Below are 13,810 nucleotides of genomic sequence, written 5' to 3' on the forward strand. Positions count from 1 at the left end.
TCTCAGGTTACGTAGATGAATCAGATATAATGCCACAGGACTCCTCAATTGAGAGGTCCTATGGGTCCTGTTCTGTCTCCCAGGAGAGATCTGAATCTGCCTCTTTAAGTACTGTTCTTGGGAAGTATGTGGAAGAGAGTATCGACTAAAGCATTGGCTCTGTGTTGGAGTGCATCTGAGGCTGGAGAAAGTTCCTCTGCCAATGTTGATGCATGCGTCAGTCGGGTTCATGATACCCCCAATGGTTGATGGTGAGCCAGTGTGCAGGACCTCTCCTGTGACTGTCTCTCTGAAGTATCTACAAGCTGGGCTGAGGCTGGTGCAAGCACCCTGTAAGTCTGAATAGATTGCATATGCAGTAGCCCCGAGAGCTCTTCTTTGAGCACAGCCCAGATTTCCTCCTGTAGAATAGGCGTTGGTACCAGCTGAGAAAGCAGTGTGGATGCAGCCTGAGTTATAGTCTGCACAGGAGATCTCTAGAACATCCAAGGTTCTTGATAAGAAATAAGTTGTAGAGAAGGAGAGCGGTCATTGCAGCATGGATGCTTCCTGTGTATCGAGGATATCAATGCAGGGGACATGTTGGCAGAGTGCCTGAAGGGAGAATGATGGCAATGTTTTTTAGGTATTTTACACTGCAGGTACCTTGATGCATGCGATATCGACAAAGAGGACATAGAGTCCTTTTGAGGTCATGGTTCCAAGTCCAATGTTGGACCTTTGATGTTGCATTGGTGCACCCGATGTTGATGCAAACACTGATGTAGGTTCTGCATCGAGTGCCAGATCTCCTGCCATGCTCGATGCCAATGCAGAACCACTTTGCATTTTCATTAACATGGAGGGGATATTGGCCAATGCAAGGTCAAAAAGTTCAATGGCCTGGGAAGCTCAAATAGTTCCATACCCAAAAATGGTCGGTGCTTCCTGGTCAAAAGAAGGGCTCAGAGGACGAAAGGACAAATGAAAAATACTTTGAAAAAATCAATAAATTGAACAAAACTAATAAAGAAAAAGAATATGAGGAAAAATATCCCAAAAACGGAACACACCAAAAAGGCAAAGTTGGATGTGCTAAGGAGAGATTAGAAACTCAACCTTTCTGCTCCGCAGAAAACGCTAGACTGCTGGTCTCGTGCTCGAGTGTCAAACAGGAAGGCACTCGCACGTGTGCAGTGGGGGCACTGCCTCAAAGTTTTAAAGTGACAGTACGCTATGGCAGTGTTCACACTAGGCTCCATGGATGACATCACTCACATGTGAGAATTTACCGACAATTTTTGATGGGCTACCAGGAGAAATACTAAGAGGCTGATATTCATAAGATTGGCCTGGGTAACTCTGGGGGTCTTTTACAAAGGTGTGGTAGCATTTTTAGCATGCACTAATGATTAGCATGTGCCAAATGCTACAGACATCCATAGGAATATACGGGCATCTCTAGCGTTTAAGCACATGCTTATTTTTAGTGCATGCTACAAACACTAGTGCACTTTTGTAAAAGGAGCCCTTGGTGACTTATCCAGACAAATCTTGGTGTTCTAATTTCTCTTCATCCCATTCCCCCCACCAACTGCATATATCTGTCCAACTAATTATCCAGTTAAAATGTATCCAGTTATTATCTTTGGACCATGCTTGGGACATTCTGGGGACACGGGCTTAGTTTACCCAGATACCCATGAATACCAGTGCTGTGTGCTTACATTTAACAGGGTAAGTGAGGCCACTGAAATAGCTGTTGTAAAGTTATCCAGATAAGTGTATCAAGATAATTTTAAACTAGTTATGTTCAGTGGCAGGACTTTCTCGGTTAAGTCTGTTGAATGTCCAGTTAAAGTATTCAATAAATTGCTTATATAAATTGGGATCCTAAGTTTCTCCTGTGCTTTGCTTTATGGTATTTTTCCCATTGTCATATTACTCTATTTTATGATTTCTTTGTGATTGACTGTTGCATTTTCTTAGTGCTATTATTCAGCAGTTTGTTGTATGGTTGTTTTGATCCTGAATTAAAAAATAATTTAAACCTAAAGTATCCAATAATTTTAACTGCACAATGTCTACTGAATATTGGCTCTTAAGAAGAGAAAAATCAAATAAGGTTTTTGCAGCTTAGTAACAATTCAGGTAAACATCTGTCTACCTGTGTAAAACTATGGTTTGATTATTGGTGTTTCACCCCCCCCCCCCAGGCAGAGAAGTAAGCACACTGGGTAATAGGATGTGTGCCACGAACAAAAAAAGTGGGCAGATTAGAGAAGGCAAAGTACATGCAAAGACTGCATTTTTACATTGACATACAAACAAGAATATAAAAGTAGCTGTACTGGGTCAGACCAATGGTTCATCTAGTCCAGTATCCCAGCACACACTTTGTATCTGCTTCAATGCAAAGTATGTGGATATTTTGTACCTGCATTGTGCATGTGCATGCCAATGAGATTTTCAAAGGGAAACTGCAGGACAAGATTTCTTTTGAAAATGAGCTGCAGTCCTGCAAGTACCCATGGCCAGATTCAAAACTGCTCTCAGAAAAGGGTGATTTTATAACTGCGTTGATAAATAGTATGCACATACATTTATCTGTTTAGGTACAGCAAATTGCAAAACAAGAGTATACAATTACTTCCAGTATGAAAATTACCCCAGAGAATTTATGTGCATATATTTTTGTTCATTGGCATACACAAATTTCCTGGATTAATTTATGTGCATGTTTTATAAAGCATGCACTTTAATATTATCCCCTCCCCATCCCCGATAATACCGCCACTCAATCTGGGCAAACTTATGTACATACAACCTGTAAGCACATAAGACTGTGAGCATATTGGAAGGGCAAATTTATACAAGCCTGTTCCTGTGTGTCTTGGAAAATTACTTTAACGGAGTAATTATATAATGTGGGCGCCTACATTTAGTTGCCACATGTGTACATAAATCATTAGAACACCAGCATTTACATAGTTCTGTATGCAATATATGCTGATACACCACCTAAGCAGTATTCTAGAACTACACACATCTTCAACAGCATGTAGCTTGTAGGTGGGCATACACATGGGCGGAGTGTAGACAGGGTGCAAAGTTATGCGTATAATTTATAGAATACTAGAAGTTACATGCATCTCTCTGAAATATGGCTGGCGTAAGTGCTCATGCCTAAGCACATACATGCATATATACCCAGTTACGTTCATATTCTAAAAAAGGAAAGTAGGTGCCTTCTTTCCTTTACAGAATAGGCTCCAATTAGGCATCCTGTTATAGAATTATCGCCTAGAAAAACGTTACACCTGAAAACTATTGTCAAATGCTGCACACACACATTCTATACTGAATCAGTCCAGAAATCTTGGTGCATTGATTTCTTCCTGCCCACCAGGACTGTCTGCTAACAGCAGCTGATGCTGGTCTGACTGCTGTCTTTCACATTCTCTGCTTCATCCTTCTCCACTTCTGAAATTAAAAAAGGAAACGACTTTTAAGCTGACACTCATGGGGAGTTACAGTACTTTTACATATCACAAAAGAAACAGTTTGATTACAAATATCCCCTTCCCCTAGACTTCACACTATCAATCTTGTATTTACTGAGAACAAAATTTTAGTTACTAAAGTGCTTATTTTAGAAGGTCCCCAAATCTCAATAGCAGCATTTAAATGTCTGGAAAGACCCAGATGTATAAATTCCATTTCAGAAAAGGGGCCATTTAGTCATGGGGAAGCTGAGTACATCTAGATGGCAAGAGGGTGGCAGGGAAAGGGAGTGGTGTGGGTGGGACAACAATACAGACATGCATGCCCTATTTTACATAGGGACTCTAGGTCTGCATGAAGAAGTCTGGAGGATGGAATTTATACCTTCTTCGAGGCATGTTTCCGTGCCTGCTGTAGAAGCAGCTGTAAATCTCAATATTACCAGTCCTAGCGATTCCAGGCTCTCCCGTCCCCCGCCAATCATGTTCCCATCTCAATGACATCTCTCCAACCTTCTCTCCCCTCCGACAGCATACTCGACATCAGGCCAATTTATGGGGTTCCTGGTCCCCAGAAGGGGAAGTATGGGGGAGACCTCCTGTGAGAAAGATGTTTGGGAGGTTGAAGGAGGGTCAGGTGATGCAGGGCAAAGGTATCAGTGATGTCAGAGAGGGGGGGATTGGTTAGGTGATGCCAGACAGGGATGTCAGTGATGTTGGGAGGATGGTGAATGATACCAGACAGGGGTTAAGTTGGGAAGGGATATGAGTGCTCTTGGGGAGAGGGACTGACTTTTCTAACAGGAGGGTCCCAGAAAGCAACAAGGCAAACGATCTGCAAAATCCAACGTGGAAAACAAACCAGCAGATCAGTATAATATCCAAAAAGACTTTATTGAGGATACCTTGTATGAAACAAATGCCCGACACAGGCCGTGTTTCGCCCAACAATAGGGCTGCGTCAGGGGCTAGTCTGTATCTTTCTTAAATAAGATCGGTATCAAATTATATGTCAAAACAAGGATATAAGGAACCTTCTTCATAAAAAACCAGCATGAGCAGCATAGAATATCCTGGATGACGCCAGATAGACAATGAATAGCCTGCTAACAGGAGTGAAGGAGTGGCCTAATGGTTAGAGCACTGGTCTTGACATCCAGATGTGCCCTGTTCAAACCCCAGTATTCCACTGCTGCTCCTTGTGATCTTGGGCAAGTCACTTACCCCTCCATTGCCTCATCTACAAACTTTGATTATGAGCCCTCCAGGGACAGGAAAATACCCAGTGTCCCTGAATGTAACTCACCTTGAGATACTACTGAAAAAGGAGTGAGCAAAATCCAAATAAAATTAAAATAAATATCAGGTGTTCTGTCAGGGAGGGGCTTGAGGAAACCTATACTGGGATGGGTACTGCTGATGTTGGGATTGGTGCTCTTTGCAGAGAGAGCAGTGAATTTAGAAAGCTGCTACCAGGGATATGGAGGAGGGGGAGGAGTACATTCCCACCCCCTACAACCAGGTTTCTAAAATCACTGTTTACTCTGGATGTGGAGGAGTTTGGTCATTGCAGTCATGCTCCTATTTTACAAGAGGCTTTATGTATAACAAAGCCTCTTGTAAAATTTTATGGGAATTCCACATGTCCTGATTTGGGCATTGGAATTCCCCTTTGCACTTCCTTTCTAAAATCTGCCTCCACCTGAATCACTTTTCCTCTGTCCTGTATAAAATTCATTAAATGTAATGCTTTTGCACTGGGCTTTAAGTCCTGCTTTCCTCTCATCACATAGTTCCCTAAATGGTAGCCCCTTTGTTTTCTCTAATAGTTTGCATGTGAAACTAAATTTCATAAACTACTGAAGACCTTCCTATTTAGGAAGTATCTGAGCCATTAACTTAGGATTATCTTGTCATGGTTATGGTTTTTACCTCATTTACTTTCTTGTCACGGTTACAATATTTTTTGTCTTATTTACAGTTTTTGTCTAATGGTCATGGGTATGCCCAGTTCTCTTGCTTTGTGAGCCACACTGGAGGTATGTGTGGGATACAAATGTAATGTAATGTGCTGTCATTTTAAAAAATTAAACCATAGAAAAATTAACATTTTGTTTTGTTTCATTTGCAACTAGCCACACAGCCCCATATTAACTCATGCCCTAAATATTTAAAAATGTCTCCCTAATCTTGCTTCCATTTCTTCAATTCATTCCCTCCCCCCCCCCCAACTTCATCTTATCCAATCTTTTAGTGCCCAAATGGGACAGGAGCATGCCCAAGTTACTCCTTCCTTGCCATTAGGGACAATGATACATGGTGGGTAGATGCCCACATGTGAGAGGGTTGCCACGAGGGAGGGTGCCTGCAACAAGGTTGTGTGGCCTGGGGATGTTTTTTGCCATGGGGGGAGGGGAGGGAAACAATTGCTTTGGGAAGGGAGCAGGGATGGTAATCATGAGTGGGGGAAGAATGGACATCAGGAGGTGATGGGGGGGGGGGGGGACACACAGACATTAGGATTTACAGCTGCCCTTTATAGCAGCCACATATATGTGCATTGGAGCAGCTGTAAATACCAGTATATCTTTTTCAGTACAGATATGGATTCTCTATGTGAAATAGGAAATCCACATCTGTATTATAACCCAACCCAGGAAAATAGGCACCAACTTTTTTAAATTATTGGGGGTGCTAAAAACAAAATAAATTACTCTTCCCAGGAAATAATGAAGGAGCTTGCTTCATACTGAAGATACTCAGCAACCCTGTACCACAGAGCTGGCACCTATGCCCAGGATACTCCCTTTCCCTGTCCTACCCAAGCCCCCTGACTTCATGACTCCTGTTCTAAAATGCCATTTCTATGTGTTGGCCTTTCTGGATGTTTAAATGCTGCCATTTATATATGGGAATGTTTCTAAAGTAAGGGCCATAGTGTGCTCCACACCTAAAATGTGCAGAATGCATACCTTTTGCACTATATATAATGATGGACATATAGAGGGGCATTTTTGATACGACATTTAAATCTGATTTTGGACTTTTTGCTGAAAACGTCAAAAAAACAAGTGGCAAACATAGCAACTTTCAAACCAGAAACGTCCATCTTTTTGTTTCCAAAATAGCCATTTCCTAGACGATTTGTGCTCATTGCATTTTTCTTTTGTGATCATGTTTTGAAAAAAAAAAAAAAGTCCATGGAAAAATGCACAAAAACAAGACATTGGGACATATTGGGGTGGAAGGGCCAATCATTCTTAATAGAATGGCCACACAGACATCCCAGCAGAGCAGTGGGACACTAGGGGGCACTGCAGTGGAGTTACACATAACAGGTCCCAGGTACACATCTCCCATTACCCCCTTACATTGTATGGGGAGCCCTCCAAAACCTACCAAAAACCTACTGTACCCAACTGTACACCACTACAATAGCCCTTATGCCTGCAGGTGTCACTTATATCTAGGTACAGTAGGTTTTTGAGGGATCACACTTTCCGCCACAAGTGTACCAGTTAGAATGGGATATGAGACTGGGTCCCCTTCTCAACCATGCACCAAATACTAGGCTACTCCAAGGATCTGCTTGTTGCTCTAACAGGCCTGCCCTGTCAGTGACTACTGGGGGGAGTAAGTGGGGGAAGTCATGCCTTAATTCCTATAGTGGCCATCTGGTCATTTAGGGTGCCTTTTTGTGACTTAGTCGTGATTGAAACAGGTCTAGACCAAAATGTCTAAATTTTAGCCCTGGACGTTTTTGCTTTGTTCCATTATGGCAAAAAAATTCAAACTTTTTGGAATGCTGAAATCATGCCCCCAACATGCCCCCTTGCGATTTGAACACACTGCAGACGAACTGCATAGAAAAACATCTTAAAAATGGGTTTCAAAAATAGCGATTTGGATGTTTTGGACAAAAAACATCCATCTGCTGTTCTGTGCCACTTTTTGGACATTTTTCTGTTTCAAAAATGAGCCTCACAATAGGTCACATATCAAATATTAGAGGGTAATTTATAAACCTTTTATACATAAGCCCCTGGATTCTATATAGTGCGACCTAAGTTGCCCATGCAAATCCGGTCATATTCCATATTTGCATGCACAACTTAATTAGCTAATAAGCCAATCAGTGCCAATAATTGCCAATTAACAAGTAATTACTGATACTAATTGGCATTCATTAGAATTTATACGCAAAACTGTCCAAGCGTATTCTGTAAAGTGATAAGTGTAAATTCTAAGGCGCAGAACTGAAAAGGGGACATGGCCATAGACATGGAATGGGTGGGTGAAGGGCATTTCTAAAATCTACGCACATTGTTATAGAATACACCTTGCCGCGCCTAATTTAGGCATCGGCATTTACATCAAGTTTTACTTGGCTTAACTGCCGATGACTAAATTTATTTACGTGGAGGGTGCTAGGTATCCTATATAATAAAACGCAGCTCCAACATTCTGAAGCTGATTGCATGGCTGAGGCATTCCTGCTCTCTGTATCCATCTCCTGAATTGACATCACGTACTTCCGGGTTCGTCACAAGCAGAAGTGACCAACCACACAAGGTTTCTCGGCTTCAGAATGTTGGAGGTGCATTCTATTAAATAGGATTGGTCAGTTCCTTGAAGCACAGCCAGAGCTCAGCGTCCTGCACAGTAATGCTCAGACACCAGAGAGAGAGTGGGGGCTGACACCAGAGAGGGGGGGGGGGGGAGGTATCTCTGTCACACACACACACTCTCTCTCTCACACACTCTCTCTCTCTCTCACAGTCAATGTCTTTCTCTCACTCTCACACACTGTCTCTCGCTGTATCACATTCACTCTCTATGTGTCACACATTCACTTACATACTCTCTTGGTCTCATACACTCAGTCTCACAGAGAGTCTGTGTCTCATACACACTCTCTCTCTCGCACACACTGTATCTGTGTGAAACACACTCTCTCTCTCTCACACTGTGTCTCACATACGCACTTGCACACACTCTCATTCTCTCACACACACTCTCTCTCTCACAGACACACTCACACCCAGACTCACTCTCTCTCTCACACACACTCGCACATTCACTCTCTCTCTCTCACACACACAGTCACTCTCACATACACTCTCTCAAACATACACACTCCGAGGAAAACCTTGCTAGCGCCCGTTTCATTTGTGTCAGAAACGGGCCTTTTTTACTAGTATTCTATAAACCACGCCGAAATTTAGGCGTATTTTTTTTCAGCGCTGATTTTTTTTAAGCCCAATATATAGAATCTAGCCTAATATGCCTCTTACAAAATTAGGTCACACCTAAAAGTATGCAAGCTAGCATATACTTGCAGAGTAAGCAAGCTCAAGGAAGCAGTTTGGACAGTCATGATTTACGCATGCACTTATGTACTAACATTTAGCCCTGCTTCCAAATAGGTGTAAATGTTGGTACCCACAACATATATACTATCTCTGCAGAATTTCTGCTAGTATTTCATAAGGACAAATTGAGGGGCATTTATGAAAGAACATCCAAGTCAGAATTGGGACATCTCACTCATAATGTACAAAAAAAACCCTGCCCATCTCACAGCCATTCCAAAAAGGAAAACATCTCGGTTTCCTGTTTGAAAATACATGAGAACGTCTAAAATGAATAGCCATTTTCAAAAATAAAACTTCCATATCATCAAGCTGATCAATCCATAGACTGGTGGGTTGTGTCCATCTACCAGCAGGTGGAGATAGAGAGCAAACTTTTGCCTCCCTATATGTGGTCATGTGCTGCCGGAAACTCCTCAGTATGTTCTCTATCTCAGCAGGTGGTGGTCACACACAGCAGCAGCTCTGGCTAGGCCTCCAAGCCTAATTTTTAGGTTTTGTTGAGTGCCTGGGGTTGAGGGCTCTTTTGAGCAAGTGCAAACCTGGTGGTGCCAGGTCCCTCCTTTTCTCCCCCCTCCCGCTGGCTCCGTTGAAAAAAATAAAATAAAAAAAATAAAAAAATTTTGAACGTCCTTAAAGGCGTTTATTTCGACGTTTATTTAAGCGTCTATTGCAGCTACTCACTGGGACACCAGGTCGTTACAACTCGGAGCGGACAGCAGGTAATTTTTACCTTTTTATAGCAGGCAGGGGGTTCCCCGATTCTTCTCCTCGTGGCATATGGCGTCGGAGGGCGAGGGCGCAAATGGTCGCTCCCCGGGTCGCTTGAGCGCTTCTAGAGGGGATGCGGGGGTCTTAAAGCCTGATTCGCCCTTGTTGGGTGACAGTTTCGTGACCGATGAATGTCCCGGTCCTTCCTCCGGCGTGGCGGTTTTTCCCGCCATAAACGCCCATCCCCCGCTCCTCGCCTCCGCCATCTTGGCCGGCCACGCGGCTCGGACGGCTTCTTCTTGTGCCGCCCTTGAGGTTGGAGACATTAATGCCATGAACGCCCTTAATTTGGGCGACGGCACAGAAGCGGCTAAAGTTAAGAGCCGTTCTTCCCGCGCGGCTCCTTCGCGGAGTTTCGCGCCGGACGCCATTTTGGATGTGCAGCATGTCTCTCCCCCGCTATTGCGAGCGCCGGTTGAGGGTGCGTCTAGGGCTGTTGCCCAGGCTGCGGAAGTGCACAGTCTGGGGGGTTTCTCCCCCGAGTTTGTTTTGCTGCTGCATCAGGCCTTCCTCATGCACAACGCTGCCCCTGCTCCCTCGTCTGGTAAAGAGGTTGAGGTTCCCAGAGGTAAACGCCCTCGGGTTGATTCCCAGGCCTTGGAGGAATTTGTCTCCTCCGATGTAGATGAGGGCAGCGTGTCTGAGGTCTCCCAACGGTCCTTTGCGGATTCCTTGGAGGAGACGGATCCCCGCTCGGATGGAGCGGATGACCCCTCTGCAGCGCGGCTTTTTAGCCCAGAGGATTTGCCCAACCTGTTGTTACAGGCCATGGACACTTTGAAGATTTCCTCTCCGGAGGACGTCTCTCCCTCAGCCCCTGTTGGCTCTGCCATTATGCTGGGGACGAAGCGCCCGCCTAGAACCTTCCACGTGCATGATGCCATGCACACCTTAATTTCGGCTCAATGGGATGTCCCAGAAGCGAGCCTTAAAGTGGCTAGGGCTATGTCCCGCCTCTATCCTTTGGCTGTGAGGGAACGTGAGGCCTATCTGTGGCCTACCGTGGATTCTTTAATCACTGCGGTGACTAAGAAAACGGCGTTGCCGGTGGAAGGTGGCACAGCCCTAAAGGACGCCCAAGACAGAAGATTGGAGGCGGCCTTAAGGTCGTCCTTTGAGGCGGCTGCTTTAAGTTTGCAGGCCTCAGTTTGCGGCTCCTATGTGGCCAGGGCGTGCCTGACTATGGTGCAGCGGGCTTCCCCCTCGGATCATTCCTTGAGGGCTGATTGGCCGGCCCTGGAATCGGGCTTAGCCTATTTGGCAGACTTGCTGTATGATGTCTTGAGGGCCTCAGCGAAAGGCATGGCTCAGACAATCTCTGCGCGGCGGTGGCTTTGGCTGAAACATTGGTCTGCTGACCACGCCTCTAAATCCCGCCTGGCTAGGTTGCCTTTTAAAGGCAAGCTGCTCTTTGGGGTCGAGCTGGACAAAATCGTGACCGATCTCGGCACGTCTAAGGGCAAGAAATTACCAGAGGTCAGGGCTCGGGCTAGTACTCGTCCCGGTACCTCCAGAGGACGGTTGCAGGAAGCCCGTCGGTACCGCCCGGGCAAGTCAGGTTCCTCTGCCCCCTCTTCCTTCAAGAGGAATTTCTCCCCCAAGCAGCATTCCTTTCGCAGAGACCGCCGTCCCGGAGGTGCTCCCTCCGGTCCTCCCCCAGGGTCTCGTACCCAATGACGGGGTCTTGGTCCACGCCCCAGTGCAGATTGGAGGACGGCTGTCCTCGTTTCTGGGCGAGTGGACCACAATAACTTCAGACGCGTGGGTGCTGGAAGTCATCAGAGACGGCTACAAACTAGAGTTCTGCCGACCCTTAAAAGACGGGTTTGTACTCTCTCCCTGCAAGTCTCCGGTCAAAGCTGTGGCAGTGCAGCAGACCTTGGACAATCTGATCCGCCTGGGCGCAGTCGTTCCGGTGCCAGAAAGTCAGCTTGGCAAGGGACGTTACTCCATTTACTTTGTGGTACCAAAGAAAGGAGGTTCTGTCCGGCCTATCCTCGACCTCAAAGGGGTCAATCGGGCCTTGAAAGTGCGGCACTTTCGCATGGAGACTCTCCGCTCTGTTATAGCGGCAGTGAAGGCAGGAGAGTTCCTGGCATCCTTGGACATCAAGGAAGCGTACCTGCATATTCCCATCTGGCCTCCTCATCAACGCTTTCTGCGTTTTGCAGTCCTGGGACGACACTTCCAGTTCAGAGCCCTCCCTTTCGGGTTGGCTACTGCTCCGCGGACCTTTTCCAAAGTAATGGTGGTCATCGCGGCCTTCCTACGAAAGGAAGGGGTACAAGTCCATCCTTATCTGGACGACTGGTTGATCCGAGCCCCCTCTTATGCAGAGTGCGGCAAAGCTGTGGACCGGGTAGTTGCTCTTTTGAGCTCCCTGGGATGGATCATCAACTGGGAGAAGAGCCAGCTGCGCCCGACTCAGTCCCTGGAGTACCTGGGAGTTCGATTCGACACCCAAGTGGGCAGAGTGTTCCTGCCAGACAATCGGATTGTCAAACTTCAGGCTCAGGTGGACCAGTTCCTAGTAGCCTCTCCCCTTCGGGCTTGGGACTATGTGCAGCTGTTGGGCTCTATGACGGCCACGATGGAAGTTGTGCCCTAGGCCAGGGCTCATATGAGACCACTTCAACACTCTTTGCTGCAGCGCTGGACTCCGATGTCAGAGGATTATGCTGTGCGCCTTCCCTTGGACCCAGCAGTGCGCAAGGCGCTGAGCTGGTGGATGCAGACAGACAAGTTGTCTGCGGGAATGCCTCTGGTGACCCCAGAGTGGATTGTCGTCACGACGGACGCCTCGTTGTCGGGCTGGGGAGCCCACTGCTTGGGAAGGACAGCGCAGGGGCTCTGGTCTCCTGCAGAGGCAAAGTGGTCTATCAACCTCCTGGAACTCAGAGCCATTCGGTTGGCGCTTTTGGAGTTCATCCCGGTACTGGTGTTGAAGCCTGTACGGGTCCTGTCGGACAATGCCACGGCTGTGGCCTATGTCAACCGCCAGGGAGGTACCAAGAGCGCCCCTCTAGCCAAGGAGGCTATGAATCTTTGCCAGTGGGCGGAAGCGAACCTGGAGCAGCTTTCAGCGGCCCACATTGCCGGAGTCATGAATGTCAAGGCGGACTTTCTCAGTCGCCATACCTTGGAGCCCGGAGAGTGGCAGCTATCTGCTCAGGCGTTCTTGGACAGCACGAAGCGCTGGGGCCAGCCGAGCCTAGATCTGATGGCGTCATCGGCCAATTGCCAAGTGCCGCGCTTTTTCAGCAGAGGACGGGACCCTCGATCCCTGGGAGTAGATGCTCTTCTCCAACAGTGGCCGACACAAGAGCTTCTCTATGTGTTCCCGCCCTGGCCCATGTTGGGCAGGGTGCTAGACCGGGTGGCAAAGCATCCCGGCAGGGTAATCCTGGTGGGTCCGGATTGGCCCAGGCGTCCCTGGTATGCGGACTTGATCAGGCTCTCAGTCGACGATCCTCTGCGGCTGCCAGTGGAGCAGGGCCTGTTACATCAGGGTCCCGTGGTGATGGAGGATCCCTCCCCCTTTGGTCTTACGGCCTGGCTATTGAGCGGCAGCGTCTGAGGAAGGGCTTCTCAGACAAGGTCATCGCCACTATGCTGAGAGCGAGGAAGCGCTCTACTTCTACTGCTTACGCCAGGGTTTGGCGTATCTTTGCAGCGTGGTGTGAAGCAGGCTCACTTTCTCCCTTCATTGCTCCAATTTCTTCAGTGTTGGCGTTCCTGCAAGAAGGTCTGGAGAAAGGCCTGTCGCTCAGTTCCCTTAAAGTCCAGGTAGCGGCTCTGGCTTGCTTCAGGGGCCGCCTGAAGGGTGCTTCCCTGGCTTCGCAGCCAGATGTGGTGCGCTTTCTCAAGGGAGTTAATCACCTGCGCCCTCCTCTGCACTCAGTGGTGCCTGCGTGGAATCTCAACCTGGTACTAAGAGCATTGCAGAAGCCGCCTTTTGAACCCTTGTCGAGGGCATCTCTGATAGACCTGACGTTGAAAGCAGTCTTTTTGGTGGCTATCACTTCAGCCAGAAGAGTTTCCGAGCTCCAGGCGCTCTCATGTCGAGAGCCTTTTCTGCAGTTCACTGAGGCAGGAGTGACTATTCGCACAGTGCCTTCCTTCCTGCCCAAGATTGTTTCTCGCTTCCATGTGAATCAGCAGCTCTGTCTCCCTTCCTTTCGTAGG

At 47.0% G+C, this 13,810-nt stretch overlaps 1 protein-coding gene across 1 annotated transcript in view; it reads right to left on the reverse strand.

Annotated features, from left to right (window-relative positions):
* Positions 1-2,200: 2,200 nt before the first annotated feature.
* RAB36 (RAB36, member RAS oncogene family) overlaps positions 2,201-13,810 on the reverse strand; it is a 117,796-nt gene continuing 106,186 nt past the window's right edge. Inside the window, exon 11 of the mRNA XM_030218009.1 lies at positions 2,201-3,462. Within this exon, the coding sequence (XP_030073869.1) occupies positions 3,398-3,462 (65 nt within the window). The 3' untranslated portion in view covers positions 2,201-3,397. The remainder of the gene's footprint in view (positions 3,463-13,810) is intronic.

Source organism: Microcaecilia unicolor, chromosome 11 (genome assembly GCF_901765095.1).
Source record: "Microcaecilia unicolor chromosome 11, aMicUni1.1, whole genome shotgun sequence".
In the NCBI taxonomy this organism is placed as follows: Eukaryota; Metazoa; Chordata; class Amphibia; order Gymnophiona; family Siphonopidae; genus Microcaecilia; species Microcaecilia unicolor.